This window comes from Montipora foliosa, chromosome 1 (assembly GCF_036669935.1).
Source record: "Montipora foliosa isolate CH-2021 chromosome 1, ASM3666993v2, whole genome shotgun sequence".
NCBI classification, from domain to species: domain Eukaryota; kingdom Metazoa; phylum Cnidaria; class Anthozoa; order Scleractinia; family Acroporidae; genus Montipora; species Montipora foliosa.
This window is the reverse complement of record NC_090869.1, coordinates 30,393,668-30,410,739: the sequence shown is the minus strand read 5'-3', so window position 1 is coordinate 30,410,739 and position 17,072 is coordinate 30,393,668. Positions and strand designations below refer to the sequence as shown.

General features: G+C 38.5%; 2 protein-coding genes and 2 pseudogenes across 2 annotated transcripts in view; 2 read left to right on the top strand and 2 right to left on the bottom strand.

Moving 5' to 3' along the window:
• LOC138012659 (retinoblastoma-like protein 1) overlaps window positions 1-1,612 on the bottom strand; it is a 7,379-nt pseudogene extending 5,767 nt beyond the window's left edge.
• A 484-nt stretch (window positions 1,613-2,096) lies between these two features.
• Window positions 2,097-4,419, top strand: LOC137996364 (uncharacterized; annotated as a pseudogene).
• Window positions 4,420-6,970: 2,551 nt separating this feature from the next.
• On the bottom strand, window positions 6,971-9,251 carry LOC137996352 (protein O-linked-mannose beta-1,4-N-acetylglucosaminyltransferase 2-like). Its single transcript, XM_068841753.1, has one exon. It carries the CDS (start codon window positions 9,207-9,209, stop codon window positions 7,485-7,487), a length of 1,725 nt encoding a protein of 574 aa, XP_068697854.1. The 5' UTR covers window positions 9,210-9,251; the 3' UTR covers window positions 6,971-7,484.
• An 88-nt stretch (window positions 9,252-9,339) lies between these two features.
• Window positions 9,340-17,072, top strand: part of LOC138012650 (E3 ubiquitin-protein ligase RNF31-like) — a 46,121-nt gene continuing 38,388 nt past the window's right edge. Inside the window, exons 1-4 of the mRNA XM_068859480.1 lie at window positions 9,340-9,505; window positions 12,279-12,641; window positions 13,032-13,318; window positions 15,029-15,607. Of these exons, the coding sequence (XP_068715581.1) occupies window positions 12,356-12,641; window positions 13,032-13,318; window positions 15,029-15,607 (1,152 nt within the window). The 5' untranslated portion in view covers window positions 9,340-9,505; window positions 12,279-12,355. The remainder of the gene's footprint in view (window positions 9,506-12,278; window positions 12,642-13,031; window positions 13,319-15,028; window positions 15,608-17,072) is intronic.

The window sequence follows — 17,072 nt, the reverse complement described above, 5'->3', positions numbered from 1 at the left end:
AAGCGACTTCTCTGGATAATATTGATTACACAAAAGTTCCAAAATTTTCACGAAGAACTAGACACAACCTCTTACCTCTCTCTGACCGCTTAACAACTTGAAGAAAAAGCTATCCCAGCCGAGAAGTGAAATTCCGTTTAAAGACGAATACTATTAAGAGGAAAAGCCTTTTTCCTTTAAAGACTTCATTGTGCAAGCTCATGAACAACTTGTCACGTTAGGCTAACCTGCAGGTTTCGAACATTTTGTTCGAAAAAAATCCAACTCGCGCAGCAGAAGCCAAAATCTTTGTAGAATTTGCATTACGATAACAAGGCAATTCATTATCACAAGGTACACTAAAATACCTGTTCTACAACAGACAATTTGCAAACGAACCGTCACATGTGATTTTCATAAAATTTCGCGCCAATACATAAGTGCAGAACAAAGGGGTGAGAGAGTATCAATACTGGTAGAGCGGTGCTTGTTTTTTCCTATTCCTGGTTTAAAAACGGCAATTCAAGTTAAAATCGACAGAACACCACCTTAGGGTCTCACCTTTCGCCTGAATATACAAAGTCCAGCAGAACGCGAAGACATCTCCGACACTGCAGGGTTGTTTCCTGCGGATAAAACAGTGCATACGCCACGAGTTTCTAATTGAATATCACATGTTTACAGCTGAAACATCTAACAATGCCGGTAGTCGGCAGAAAATTGTAACATAAATCCATTATATCACACAAAACGAACGAGGGCCTGTAAATTGCGAGGTCAATTGCTCCGTAGGGCTTTACATTCGATACGCCAAGCTCGTCACGTTATTATTTAACAATTTTGTTTACAAAAGCCGCGCGAAATTTTATGTATTTACCTTGATTTTCGACCTCTTTGAGTCTTTGCGTTTTCCTCACGAGGATCTTTAAAGATCTCCAAAAAAAGGGTCGTACTTCTTGAAAATGACTGTAGAGACGTGAAAGTTTCTCTCCAGGAGTTCGATTTTCTTCCGAAAGTCTCCGGCAGCGTTTGACATATCCAACCATTTTTTCATCTTACTGAAGAACTGTATCAGACTGTAGAAAATATGGCAAAATCGAAAACGTTACTGGTTAATATCAAATGGCACTCAGAAAATGAAATCTTCAATGATCTCAAAAAGTTCGGAAGAAACCAACCTCAATTTTGCTGCCCTTAACAATCGTGTAAGCGAGACACAATTGCCTTCGACGGTCCCCGAGCTATCAACGGTCGGAACAACGCTTCTGCGGCAAGCGACGTATAAAGCACATTGCCAGCCAATGTAGGCTATCCCCCTTAAAAAGAAAGGTCAGATTACTAAAAGTTATACAGACAAAAACACCAGATCGCAATACCAAAAACGGCTAGCGGTCGAAGAAACGTAAACGCCGCAGACGAATAACAAACGAACGCTCACAAAGGTAGCTGGAACTCTTACCTCTAACGTGTAGTTCGTGCTTATCTCTGATAAGACGACCACGCTTCACTACTAGTATCTTCGTCCATATTAAGATCTCGGCAGAGATGTTCATATCGCAGCGAATTGCTAGCCTCTTCATCATCGCTAGAGCTCGCCATTTTTGTTTCCTTTCCTCAGCGACAATAATGTGAAACGCAGCATAAACATGAAATGGCGGGAAAAACGAGTGCCAAATATAGCAAGGCGAAGAATGATGTTCGCATGACGACAGCGCGTCAGCTGTCAATTACAACATCAATTGAACTGACTTTGTACCTTATTTGGCAGTATTTTCCCGCCCTTTTTAAAACCCACTCCGACTTCAGCTGTGTTGATGTATTGGCCGCTAACTTTCTCTCGACAAACATGTGTGATACCTTTCGTTTAAGTTGTTTTGAATCGTTCGAGACATTATCTTTAGCTAATCAGTTTTATTTTTCACACATGTACATTTTGTCGCCAAAAAGGTTCGCTGTCACTCGCGCCAAATGATAAGTAACCGTCTATCCCAAGGGGATTTCGCGAAGGCACGCGCCACTACACGTCACGCAACTAAACGTTCTTTCGATGTAAATTTCTATTTTAAAAACACTTTTCTTATCGTCTTGTCGGATGCTTTTTAAAGAAAAAATAACGATCATACTTTTTCGTGGAGTAATATTTCATGTTCATCCAGGCCGAACGAGTGAAATACCTGAGGTTTTAATATGAAGACCCACTCATTCCAAGGGAGAAAAAGGTTGGAGGGTGGATGGGTAAATCATACTCGAGAGAGCAAGAGTAAGTGGAAACTGTGAAATCTTTCTCGGTGTTACTGTCAGGCCTTATTGAAATGTCCTCTGAAACAAACTTTAGATCGAAATCTGTTGTGCATTATTAAAACAGACTTTGATCAACTAATGAATTAAAATAAAGTTGACAGCGCCGTTGTCAAAATGTTTTTTTCTGTTTCCTTTTAAATTTAATCAGACGCTCGTTTACGTATACAAATCCATTTGAAATGTTAATAGTCCAAGGAGGGGAATTATGAACAACGTAACATCTAATTTCCATTGTCTTGTGCTGTTCAGTTGTGTGGGTGGGAGGGGTGTCAACAACCTGCTATTGTTGTGGCAAAAGCATGATCACACCTCCTTGGAAAACAAAGAAACCAATTGCATTTTAAATCCACGACAACGATTTTTCGTAAAGGAAAGAGAGATAAGTGGCACTTCTGTCAGTTATAGTATCACTTTGAGTATCTAACTTCAAACTCTCCACTTCAGGTTTCCTCGGAAAAGTCACATCGAACATAACATCGTTTACATGTCCACATCGCCAAATTGCCGCAATTGTGGTCGTTGCTAAAACAATGCCCCTTTCAAGTGCTTCTGTCGTTGAAAAAAATTCCTATGCTCGAGCTTTGTCGCCCCTGTTGTTTATTTCAATTCTCTTTGGACCTGGCAAGAGGCTTCATTCGTCTGCGTGCTCCTTGCTTGGTGGAGTCATTTTCACGATTCTGCTTGCGGGGATGACATTTGTGGCGATAGTAGGCGTCTTTGTTCGTACGACAATAGACACGTGGATCCAATTCTCCATTTACATCGTTCCCCTAATTGCCCTGGTGTCTGGATTTTACGTTTACACTTCGTCAGCATTCAACAAGCTGCTGGAAAGGCGACTTTCGAGGAAGTCTATGTTGGAAGGATTCGTGGAATCTGATCAGGAAATGTCGTGGCACGAGTCTCAAAGACCCTCATGGCTCAGGAAAGCTGCGATCAAAAATTGCCTCTATCCTTTTGTATTGGAGATATACCAGTGGACTGCGTACGTGATTTTTCAATTGGTTTCCAAGGGAAACGGTTTTGCAGGCACACTAAATGAAAACCAATCTACAATCATAAAGATTGATCCTACTTTGTGGCTCGTGCTTTATTGTTCCTTTTGGGTAATGGCTATGTACATAACAGGTTTTGTTGCTTATTCCTTCATCCTCATTAGCCGATTGACCGTTCGAGATGTAATCAGTTTCATGTGTATGTTTGGAGACAGTCCATTTCTGTTGAACAGACCCACTGAACGAAATCCAGTCCGAAAACGTGCCATTTTCAGTCCTCTTAGAGCAGTTGCAAGCATCATAATTGGATTTCTTTTCATGGATTCGTTTGAGACTGGAAAAGACATTGTTCTGCTATTTGAAACTGATTCACAGCGAGTTAATGCACCCCAAAGAACTCCAGATCCTTCTGATCCAGATCAAAGCCTCAAAGGTGATTTCTGGAATCCACTGGATTCTTCTTCAGTAGATGTGTCAGGAACATCAGTTGGGACAATTGGTGTTCCAGGTAGACCTAAATTTAATGCTTCTGAAGCTTGTAAACACCTTTCCAACATTGTTGGAAGAATTGAAGTTATTGCAGGGCTGTTTCAGCCATTCATTACATTATTAGCAGTTTTGCTGTTGCTAATGTAATTACCCATGTAGGAGCCATTCTTAGCTTACCTCAGCAATTTAGAAAAGTAAACTCGTCTCATTGGTGGACATTTGTCAGAACTTGCATATGGCTTCTGTTGTCAATGCGCCTTCTCTGGAGTGTTGCTAGAATCACCAAAGCATTGTCACATGTGTCACAGCATCTCAATTATTTGTATTCCACTGGTAAGCTTCAGGGTGACGAGATGGAATGGCAGAGATTTTTCAAGTTGGTGGAAACATTCCAATTAGGTTCAAAGACATATGGCTTTCCTCTTACAATCAAACAAGTTGCATCAATTGTGACATTCATCAATTTTGCTCTTATAATAACTTTGTCAATCTTGAGGCCATCTGTGCATCAATAATATCATTGTAACATTTTGTCAACTTTTGTCGTATAATAACTTTGTCAATCTTGAGACAATCTGTACATATGGCATCTTGTGGTGACTGAGCACACAGTTGCTGCATGTACTTGGCTTCGATCCTCAGGTTGTAAAAAAAATACTTACAAGGTATATTAGGAGAAATTATCATAATACATTTGACATTTACACTGTATCTACATTATTACCATAAAAGTCCATGTATAAACCGCACATTTTTCTCAAAATTTCAATCAAAAATTGGGGGTGCGGCTAATATCTACGGAAACATCTGAGGTTAGAGTTTTCTAAGGCCTAATTAATATTCATAAAACTCAATCAATCAATCAATTGCCTCAAATATTCTTGAAAAAAAAGTCGCATAGAGAGAGCATCTACAGACTTAAATCGATATGAAAGCTCATAACAACCACCCTGTCAGTGTTTTGAAACCATACTTGTTTGTCCTTGTTTGTTCACTAACAGCACTTCATGGGAACTTCACAGTTTGTTGTCTATATTCGAGTATCAAGTATTTATGAGTCAATGAATCAATGAGTCATGAGTCAATGAGTTAGTGCAGTTACCCTAACACATAAAATGAAAGCTAAAATTTCAGAGAGTGCTTAGGCCTAATCACTGAAAAATGGGCTTAAATTATTGCTATATTGACTGTGAGTCTCATTGACTCATGATTCATTGACCATTTGACTCATAAATCATGGGACTTCCTATATTCTTTTTTCAAAATTCGAACTTCCAAATTGGGGGTGCACCTTATGTACGGGTACGGCTTATACATGGACTTTTACGGTACTACATTCATCTACATTTTGTAATATGCTTCTTTAAAATACTAAATTATAGTGAAAATTTGTTTTGAAAAAGACCTAAAATTGGAGAAAGATTTAACTTCGGCAGGTCCTGAAAAGTATTTGATTCTAGCTGCCTCGCGCTGTCTCACGCTTAGCTGTCTCACTTGAGCAGAGTGATCTACTTTATGACTTATCTTGCTTATCTTCTAAACAGTGATTTATCCAGTAGATAGCACTTAATAAATAAAAAATAATCAATATCATGCTTTTTAGTTTGTGGATAGTTAGACAGATACATCAATCAATTCTTTATTTACCCATTGGTTGAATGAGATTGTGTAGACCTCTAGAAGCAATCATGCTCATTTTCCTATAATGTATACATTGTATTTACTAGTCTGAGTAGATTAAATAAAACACATTAGCAAGACTTAAATATAAATGTAGCCAGTTACAAAACATAGATTAAAAGAACTCGAACCTGAGATTATGAACAGCTGTATAAAAAATATGAAATTGTGTTTAATCACGTTGAGTGATGTCAGAGCACTTATATGTTTTTGAATGCAATCCAAACTGAGTGGTATATATTACATGTAGTACTAGGACATTAAAGCTTCTGACACACCTCAGTTAGATGTTTCTGTACTTTTTCTTGTGTAGGAAGTACTGTTGAAGTTTCCTTTAATCCAACTTAAAGAGATTCATATTTTTATTAAAGAAAACTTGCAACTGCAAAAGTTATGATGCTGTGATCAAAAGATGTTTTTGTCAAACACTTTCACTTCATCTTATCTTTCATGAGAGATTGCTGTCCTTTCAGTAGAGTTAAAGTAAGTTGCGTCTCTTCATTTTGAGCAGTTATGATCAAATCCTGCTCTAAAATTTTAGCTTAAAACAGGTCCTTACGTAAGGGTCTCAATGGGATATTAAAGGCCAACAGGTTTTTAAAATCTTGGTTCTTTACTGACATGCAACTTCAAGGTCAAATTCTAACCCAAGAATTTCCCACGTATTTTGTAAGGACTGTCTCACCCATAAGACATGCTTCATGTACATGTATTTTAGGTTCATTGGATGAATTACATGAGGTCATGTCATGGGAAACACAAGTCCACCCATGCAGGAAGCAAATTACTTTTCTTGAGAACAAAATTGGTAAACAATGGCTTTAACAACAGAATAACTTATCTGTTACAAGACAAGACAAGAAGGCCAACAGCAGTCAAAGGCAACCTGAAGGCTCCTTTTTCTTTAGCTTCTATTCCCTAACTTATGGCAGGGGTGGGTGCTACCATCTCATGTACAACTTGTCCCCAGTGATACTGGTACTCTTTTTTTTTTTACCCACCACAAATAAATGGAAAGATGAGTGAACTTTGGAGCCCACGAGCTAGGATTTCAACCCGGACCGGTAGGATGCTTTCCTGAGCAACTACGAGCACTCCATGAAACAGGTGAACTTAAAACATGCAAATGTTAAAAATACCAATGAAATACCTTATTATAGGAAATTAACGCAAATCGTTAAAATTCACGTTAATTTCAGTTGCGTTAATTTTGTTGAGCGTTAATTTCCGCGACGTTAATTAAGTGCAGCGTTAATTTCCGCGCTCTTAATTTCCAGTATCTTAACCCCAATTTTGGAAACTGTCCAGACATTCTTGACACCTAAAAAACATTAACTACAAGCTTTCTTTCTTTCCATTTACCCTTAGTTTTTCATCTTTCACAAAAGCTAGGGCAAGGGTTTACAACATTTCGAGTTCATCTTCATGGTTGTCGCTATCAGGAGTGATGTCAATATCTTCTCTTTTGATTTCGCGTATTTAATCGCGTTAATTTCCTTTATTATGAAATTCTCCTCTTTCGTGTTAATTTTCTTTATTCGAAAGTCGTTTTCCATTAAATTTGCGTTAATTTAAGTCGCATTAATTTCCAATACCTTAATTTCATGGAGCGTTAATTTCCTATAATAAGGTAGATGCCAAAATATTTTACAATAATACCAATTTCACACATCAATGCCAAAGAGCCTTGTCATCAATTTGGCAATAGTGAACAATGGCTCCCATATTCGGCTGTCGGTAACCTGTCGGCCAACTGTCGGCCGACTGTTGGCCAACTGTTAGCCGACAGTAAATTTTTGGAATTATTCTTCACTATTACCATCAATTACATTTCCAACCTATTTTGGGGATCTCCCCTGGAAACTTGCAGAGAAAAGTCAGAGAGAACTAACATTACTGTGGAAATTTGAGGAATCATTTCTTACCGAAGCTGTTAGCCTAGACTAAAAGGACTCAAGAAACTAATGAATAGAATTGTCTACATGAACAAAATTTTTCAGAAAATGGCCACTGTTACTTCCAAAGGTTGCATTGATGGAACTACTGTGTCATACATTCTACAACCTTTCCAAAAGGACCTTCAGTTTCGTCAACAATACATCTTATCCACACAAAATACTGTGTGTTACTTTGCAGGTGATCTTTAAACACATACTCTGTAAAATTTAGTTTAAATGCCACATAATCATCTCTTCCCACTTCCTGAATCCACACTTCGTAAAATAGATCTTGAGCATCTAAATAAGGCAAATTTCTTGGTGGTTTCCAAGACAGCCATAAGCCTGCCTCATTTTTTTCCAGTGGAATTTGGCATGTTATGTTGACAACTTTACCAGGGTAAAGTCTATGTTCATGAGCAAATTCTCGCTTTCTAGATAGTACATTTTGCCAATTTTCGGTTGCTTTGAGCACCGATAGAAATGAATGAACATCAACAATAGTGTCTTGATAAATTCTATAAAGCCAGTAAGGATTATTGCAGCATAAATGAGCTGACACCTCTTTTGTATTGATGATGTTCTGTTGCTCTTCCTCACTGAGGTGGTCAATTCCTCCAGATTCTGGAGTTTCATGAGGATATGTAACTGTGTTTTCTTCAAATTTGTTTCTCCAGGATGTGTAAGTAATGCTCATACCAGGAAGCTCTGCCATGGTACGATAAGGGGTGTAATTATTTGGGTTGATGCCGTATGGATAGAGTTCAATCAGACTTGCACCAGGAGGAAGGAATATCCCCATGATCAACATTGAGCCATGCATTCCAATAAGAGCATCAGCATTACTGATCAGCTGGACTTGCTCTTTGATAGAGTGTGTAACCATGCTGATTCGAAAGACCTGTTTGTTGAGGTGTCTTGCAATTGCCAATGACAAGTCTAGTTCATTGATTATCAAACGGTTGTGATCCCTTGAACATAAAACAACATAAGGAGAAATAGACTTAAAAGAGTCACTTTCTAGTCCTAGCTGTCTTTTGATGAACCCTGTGAAATGTTGCATGTAGTGACCCGTTAAAGCAATATAAGGCAGTGGCCCTTGAGGCTCTTTAAAGCCATATTGATACCATGTTGTATACTTTGATATGCCAATGACACCATGCTGAAAGCATGTCAGATTATTTTTTTTCTTAAGATCCCTTTTTAGGATCAATTCTCTGTTTGTAAATAGTTTATATAACTCGACATATGATCCTTCTTCCCAGCCTTCCATCAGAACTAATCTAATATCCAAATTAACTGAATCTGAAGAATGTGAAAACTGCCTCATTGTGTGATACATAGGTAAGAGATCATCATGAAAAACATGCATGATATTCCCCGGGTTAAATCTATGAAATATCAAGCTGAAATCGTTAACCAAAGTGATATTGGGAAAACTTTCTAAAGCCTGGAAAGGATAGTCCACATAATTAAAGTATTGAGTGTTGTGATCATCGACGGAAGACAAGTCTAGTAATGCTGGATCAAAGCGGTTTAAAGGAACGCCATGGATGATTGTTTCTGGACCGTGAAGAAACAAGTACTCGTCTTGAGCAGGGTCGTAACACATGAAACGAAATTTGCAGATGCGAGAAGATCGGTTGTGACCAGTGCACCACAAACTCGATCCATTCCTCAGAGATTCCTTGTCTCCTATCTGGTTCGGAGTGTTAATTTCATCAAAGACTGAAGTCTCTAGGCGTGTTAAGGTGACATTTAAGAGAAAACTAGACACGAGGCCCAACGAAAAATAAAGTAACGACTGAGAGAATGCTTCAGTTCTCATTAAATTGGCTGTCCAGCGCACAAAAGAAACAATACTGCCACTTTAAATTCCACCTGGGTAACCTGTGATCACAGATTTTCCTGAAAACTAAAATGGAGCTGTCTGATTGGTAGGATGTGAGGAATGTGGGGACAGTTCCCCGTGACGAAAATGAAGGGATTTTTCCCAAGGAAGTTCGCTGTTTTTCCGAGAATAGTTGTGACTTGAACAATGGCCTGTATTCAAAAAAATGGTCTGTGCATATTGATATGTTGCAAACGGACCAGGAAGGTGGATGGCAAGCTTAAACCATTTGGGTAATGTCGTAAAACATTAAGTGACTCGTATCGTAGAATGATAAGCTTATTGGTGCAAAAAGTGCGTGTGTGTCCCTAGGCCTTGTCTCGGGGTTTACATTAAGACTTATTTTTCGAAATCGTTACAACTTAAATTAGCAGACGTGTTGAATTTGGCTTGACCAAATATAAAGTGATAGAGGGTTTTAGTTTCATTCCTTGGGAATGCAGAATTTCACCCCACTCCTTAACAATTCCATGTCAGCTACTCGATTCGTGTAGAAGACTGCGTTTAAACAAAACATCAAGCACGAAAAGCTACCACGTCGATAAAGCACTGACGAGGCAGTAAAAAAGAGCGGTGTTTATTCCTCCTTCTTAATCTACTGGGTAACCACCCACAAAAACAGAGTTATATCTCGATCTGGTTTTATACAAGGAGTTGATTTTGCCAAAGGCATATCCAAACGAAATCCAAAGCTAAGTTTCATTATCAATTAGTTGTAATGGCTGAATTTTAATACTGCTGGCAAAGATCTCTTTGAGTACGTAGATGACCTAATGGTCAAGTTTAGGTTAACTCCCACAAGCTCCTACCCTGTGAGCAGAGTCTCCTTTGATCTTCCTAGAAAAATCGGGAAGAGGAAGGAGACTCTGCCAGCCACAGTGACATTTTGTATTGAGCATGCATTAAAAAGTGTATTTGGGTGTCAGTCATGCATGACAAGTAACCGCAAAACCACAAAACAAATACAAACAGTCAGGATATTTTCGAACAACTCAGGCAAACAGACGACAACCAAGGAATCTTTTCCTTGGAAACTCAAGATAGTTCATACTTTTAAATTGCCATTTCATTTTTTTTACTGACAGACTAGTTCCCTGCTAGCAGAGGTCTCTTTTCTTTTTAGCCTGCATAGCTGGAGGTATTGTAGACACGCGGAATAAAGTTTTGTAGCGGTATTGTGGATGCATGGAATAAAGTTTTGGCGGCAAAGCCGCAAGCCGAATGGGGAGGAGGACTTTGAAATATCACCTGTATAAAAACCATGGGTTTTTGAATAGTCCGCACACCAGTATGCAGGAAAAATGGATTGGTTGAGAGAAGTACACACATCAATCAAATGTTAGATGATCCCTCATATGATTCCACTTTCACAAAGATTCCACGAGCTCTTGGCACACGTGAGAATGCTTCATGGTCATGTTTGCAAACAGTTTAAAATGATCGCGTTTGTTTTGTTGTCGAAAGAACAGTGCGACTCAATACGGCCATTGGGATTTATGATCAGTACTTTAAGTTGAGTGGTCTGTTTACCGCACAAATTTTCTATATTCAATTCTGTCATGTTGTGTGGGCTCACTTGACAACAGTGCAATGACTGTTAAGGAATGTGCAGGATGCAGCAGGCTCAGGTCACATTCAGCAAACATATCATGAGGGATGCGGTTTGAGGAGTGTTGTCCAAAGTTGTGGACGGCGGTTGGATCAAATTGAGTTTCAGCAGAGGTCTTTTTTCCTGTACTTGTCAGCCAAAGGAACGCAAAAGAAAAGAGACCTCTGCTAGCAGGGAATCAGACTAGTTTTTGTAACCAACATACGGAGGAATACTCATGGGAATTTAGAAAGTTGCCACACTTTTGTAAATTTTAAAAAAATACCGGGAACACGTGGTGATTGATGATGCACAAAAATTAAAAAACAGGTTTTGACAAGTCGAAGCTGGACTGACTCATCCATTTCTTTGGACGAGTGGCAAATCAAAGAAAGTCGAGGCAGCTGGCAGAGTCTCCTTCGGACTCTTCCCGATTTTTCTAGAAAGATCGAAAGAGACTCTGCTTGGAGGGTAACAAGCTCTATGAGCTCCCTTAATGGCCTACTTTAATGGCCCTCCCATAGTTCAGTGGTAGTCTAGCATCCGAAATAGTAATCGGGAGGTCCTAGGTTTGACTCCTGCAAAGGAGCACTCAGAGTTTTTCCAAGTCACTTAAAGAAAAAATATCATACATCTTTTCTTTTAAAAGCCATTGACTCCTGGGAGTGAGACTACTTTTACTCTGTGTAACCTGAGACAATTTTACTCGTCAATAGGGCGGTTAGGAGTCACTGGGTTATCAGCCAGCAAACTGTGATTTCAAACATCATTAGGGAGCTTATGCAAGGTCAACGACAACAGCTTCAAGAATGCCATGAAACAACAGGCTTAACAAACAAGAACAGTGATTTTGCATGACCCACACATATGTGCATTTTACATTTAAGTACATTTCTTTGCTGTTCTTGTCCTTACAACACTGAGAATTGACCAAATTTGAGGTTATGTTGAGGATGCGAGCAGCTGACGATAATCATATTTGCAATTTCTCTCCAAGCAACAACAACAACAATTTATTTGTACTCTCTCTTGCCTTATTTACCAGTACAACGTTATTGATTAACATAAATTTAAAAAGAGTATTGGCTGGGTGGCTGCCAGAATAACTATAATTATTGGCTAGCAGAACCAGTAGCCAGACATCCACACCATTGATATCAATTTTATTCCTGAAATTTTGATACCCACTTTTCACTGAATGACATGGAGTGATCGTGAAATTATTACAATAACATGAAATTATCTTTTTAGACAACATTCTCATAGCCTTCATCGTTGTCCTTTCGTAAGCTCCCTCCTGGAAGCAGTGAGAAGTGAATCCCATGGTTGAAAGCTGAACTTAAGAGGAAGCATATATGTGAAAAGACACAGTGCCCTCATCGTTCTGCAAGAAATCTTATTTTAATAATCCATTTTAGGTAGGCATGAACCTTCTATACAAGTTTGAGAGGGATTCTGGCTAGAACAACACTCCCAGTTCTCAAAGAAAACAAACATGGCAAATGAACGTTATTCAAGCCAAAGAAATTACTATTCACAATATGAAAGAAACACAGGAATCACTCAGGGAAATAATTTCTCTGGAACAGTGGTTGAGTCCCTTCAAAATGCTCCACCTGCTGGTCATGATGTCCAAGATATTGTTTGGGGTCCACATGGTGCGATGAATGCACCTCGTGATACAGTAGATGGTATGGTTGTATCTCACAGGACTACTTCTACTGTGTCAAGATCTGATGCTAGAAGTTATCATACTTCAGAGATGATTTCCCCAATGCAAAGTGAGTGTTATAGAGCATTTACATCTTTTACTCTCATTCTACAGTTGCATGTTATGCTGTCAACCCCATTTTACACTCTTGAGTATTATAATTTATTATTTTGTTGAAAATTGTGTTTGCATTGACTAATGACAATTGTTGTTTTCATTATTTAAGGTAACCCCCCCTTGAGAGTGCTTATACATGTATTTTTCAAACACCCCCTTTTTACCTATAATAATAATAATTTGGGGGGATCCCCCAAGTTCTCATCAGTCTCTCCCCTACCCTTCCCAAACACGTTTTTGTGAACAATCCCTTATGCCTCATTAATCCTAACTCCCTGGGTATGTTGATGAATGCTTATGTGCTGTTGCCACTGTCAGAACTAAGATTAAAATTACTTCTCAGGATCACAAGAAGAGTCAGATCGAAATTCTAGGCCCCATGCACTTATAACTGTGCGAAGGAGAAGAAATCCTGATGGTACATCAGGAGGAGCAATGAGCCTTAGTGAGGAAGAAAAGCGAATTGTTTTAAGCCAAAGAAGGGAGGCTTTTGTTCAAGAATACCATGATTTAACAGATCCTACAATGAACAGACTGGTGGATTTGTGTGCACCAATCCTTAATATAGATGTGGCTATGGAGCACAAATATGCAGAGCTTGATATATGGAGAGTTCTTGAGGCAAACCAGGTTGGTACAAAAGGTGTCTTGATTTGAACAGTGTTTGTGACAATGGCTCGAGATGAAACGTTCTATTTAATTCATGATGTTCAGGCTAAGGACAAGTAAAAGAGTGATTGAATGATACCCTGCTTGGCTTCTTCCTCTGTGAATGAAAGGAAACTTTTGCATGGATCTCCTTGATGTCATCCAGAACTTAGGATGAACAATAATAAACTGGTTTAAAACCCCATTATAACCAGCTTGAATTTTACTTAACTTATTGACACGTCAAACGCACTAGGACACCCCCTGTTGACGAGTAAAATTGTCTCGCTCCCACCTGGATCAGTGGGTTAATCAACGCCTTCCCAATGGCGGAAGAGTGAAAGTAACATTTTCCTTTGTATCCGAAATCTTGTGATAGTGATCAATGTTGAACAAAATATCAAAAATCAAAATTGGACTAGGTTGAAAAATTTAAACGGCAACATGTCATGTACTTTGTATTTTTCTAAATGTGAGTGTTGCTGCAAGATTAACAGTGTTACGATGGGCAGGAGCTCCATCTTACAGCTGTATATCAAATATACCAGCTCATCTGGGTTGAGCTGCTGCCGTGCTTGTACCAGGAAGTTGTTAACTTCGCTATTTTATTGGTGTCAGTGAATATTCTTCTCAATGCAAAAATCGTTAATGACTACAGGGCTGTTGCCTAACAGGAGCCCGGTAGCCTGGGGCTCCCAAAGAATAGCTCTGGGCGCCTTAATTTTTCACAGCAACACCTCTCACTTCATATGTTGGGCTCCTAAGTTCACAGCGTTTAGCTCTGAGGGCCCCTTTAAAATTTTCTTAGGCAGCAGCCTTGGACTATGGCACAAATTATAATGCTTCTTTTCCCGGTTTAAGTGATTATTTATTATTTTTATTGCCAAATATTTTTGCACTAAATTGAGAGTTCATTTCGTCATCATGAAGGGCAAAAATGATTTCATTTTGTGCCTTACTTGAAGTTAATTACTGCTGCCAAGTTTGAACAACACCCATCCAATATTTTCACAGATAATCTCGAATTTAAAATTCATTACAGTTATTTGACTGTACAGTTTGTGATGTCATCAATTTTTGAGCAAAAACTTGAATATCTCTGGAACAAGAGAAGATATTCCAAAATAGAAAACACCATTCTTCATCATTTGAAAAGTCTTTAAAATAATCAAAAGTTATTTTTTCTTAAAAAATGGACAACACCTTTGAGTTTGCCAGACACGTTTTGATCAATCATCTTCAGTTGCAAGTCTTTCTTGCGGTGCGAATTTGTATTTATGTCACTCAGTGTTACAGTTTGAACTTTGAGTGCACTTTTTGGGACAGTTCCGTGGTTAGCTTCAAGTCCTCGCCTTGGCCAAAATACACCCAGTGCGGAACTGTTTTCCAAAAAAAAATCATGTTCTACTAGCAAACTTTTTTTCTTCTTCAAGTATATTCGTTATTAGACTGTTCCTAGCAAATTCCTGAAAAAAGAATCGGGGGTCACCGTGCTCGTTTGAGAGAAAAGGAGCAGTTATTTTGCTATCTGGCTTAGTTTGAGGGAAATCTCTTATATTTTGTATGTGCACGTGCTCATGTGCGCGATATAATGATGCGAAAAGCGTGTGCATTAGGGATGCGCAATGCAATACTAAGGAATTACCTTAAGTACCGTTAAACGTTCTTATCCTCTTTTTTTTTTTTTTTCAGGAAAAATCCCACTTCCTCCATCTAACTCAAGGATTGGGTATATTGGAAAAATATGCTTCTAATCTGATAAAAGAAAGTCGTCCTCCATATTGGCGAACTGTAAAATTTACCAGTTCTCTCATCCAAGTACATGTTGGGCGATTGATTGGTAGTCGAGACATCCTGTCCCAGATAGGTTATACCCAGGATATTGACGATGGTGTGTCCTTCCCTCCAAGTGTTATAGAGCCTGATGTTGAAAGACTAAAAAAATTGGCACCAGATTTGTTCATTGCTAGGTATGAAATTGATGCACTGCTTGTAAACAATCATCCACATTATGAACTTGACCCAATGATCCCTCAAGATGAAGTTCAACTTCCAGTACTTATGCGGGTTGATTTTCCACCATCAACACCACTGCGTTTCCCACCAAGAGAGACAAGTGCTTTGCTCAGGTCACCACAAGCTGTTGTAGCAGCCTCAAGATCATCCACCGTGCAACCTTTTACATCTCCAACAGAGAGAAGGAATCAGTCGCCAATACCAGCAGCAAGGAGGCATAGAGGAAGAGAACCTCTGAGTCCTCCAGAAGGAAAGGTACAGTGTATATGTTGTAGTTCAATTTGCACTTTGGTACAATTTGTTTTTGAACTGGTACAGAATATATTGAACTGGTACAAAATAGTTTGAACTGGTACAATTTTAATTGTACTGGTGCAAAAACAGTGAAAATAGTTTAATGTTCATTGAACACAAAGAACACACTTCATTTCGGCACAAAGGATGCCCAGGCGAATGTGCATAAGTGAATTAGTGATTATAATGCAATTTCCTTTTTTGTTTTTTGTTGAGTTGAGGATACTTCTTTATATTAAACAAAACTACATTTAGAAAAAGAAAACTTCTGAAAACACTCACTTAACAAGATAATTTGAAACCTGTTCAAACTACTTTTGTACCCTGGCCTCTTCTACTAGCAATAGACCATGCAAGCAGTTGATGCCAACTCATCCCGACATGTTATTTTGCATTTGGTTCAGGCTCTGTTAGGTTATATTAAATAATTATATATATCTTATGAGATGTTTTGGTGTGTAGTGTCGCTGAGTATTTTTACGAGTTGGGCTCATCAAAATGCAAACAACAAGTAAAAATACTCAGCGATACTACACAGCAAAACATCTAATAAATATTCATTTATCCAACATTTTTGCACTAAATTTCTAGCAAGTGAATTGTAAACAACCGAGAATGTGTGACAGCAACTAAACTAGTCAAACCCGTTCTCTATTGTACAATAACCAAGTGTACAATAACTAACTGTACAATATTGTGGAATATTTGTACTCGTTTTGTGTGTTTTCTGTACAATAACTAATACAGTTGGATAATAATTACATAAATTTATGAACAGAAGTACATAGGACACTAAAAGTTAATCGTATAAAACATACCTGGGTACTTAAATGCGCGGTGGTTGAATGAAGCAGATTTCTGCACAGAAATGGAAGATTGGAAAAAACAGACTGAACAGTTAAAACCCACAGCCAAGGAATTTTCAAAGGCCAAAATCTTGATGGCGAAACTTTAAGAGTCACAACTAGACCTACAGTACAGCTCAAAGATAAGCGAACTTTGCATACAAGTACCTTTATTTATTGTTGACATACGTGTATATGTTGTGGTTTAATTTTGTTTTTGGTATGAATTTTTTTCAACCAGTATAATTTTTTAAGACCTTTGCCCATCTTATGATATTTTAGTATAAAATTAAATTTAATGTTTACGAGCAATAACCTTTGAGCCCTCTATCTCCGTGTCCGGCTCCTATCATTTGGTGGCCTCTTTGTAGCCACATGTCCTGCAATCCGGAGGCATTTCATTTCTGCCTTTGTCGCATGGAGTATTCCCTATTTTCAGAGGTTATCCCTCCCTCCCTCCCATGTACTTCATAATTTTTCTTACTCTGGTCTTTGCATCTATCTCTTGCTGTAAATTCTTACAAGGTTAATCCATAAGGCATGTAACAAATTAGGGGAGGGGAATTGCTGCCTGCGGCACC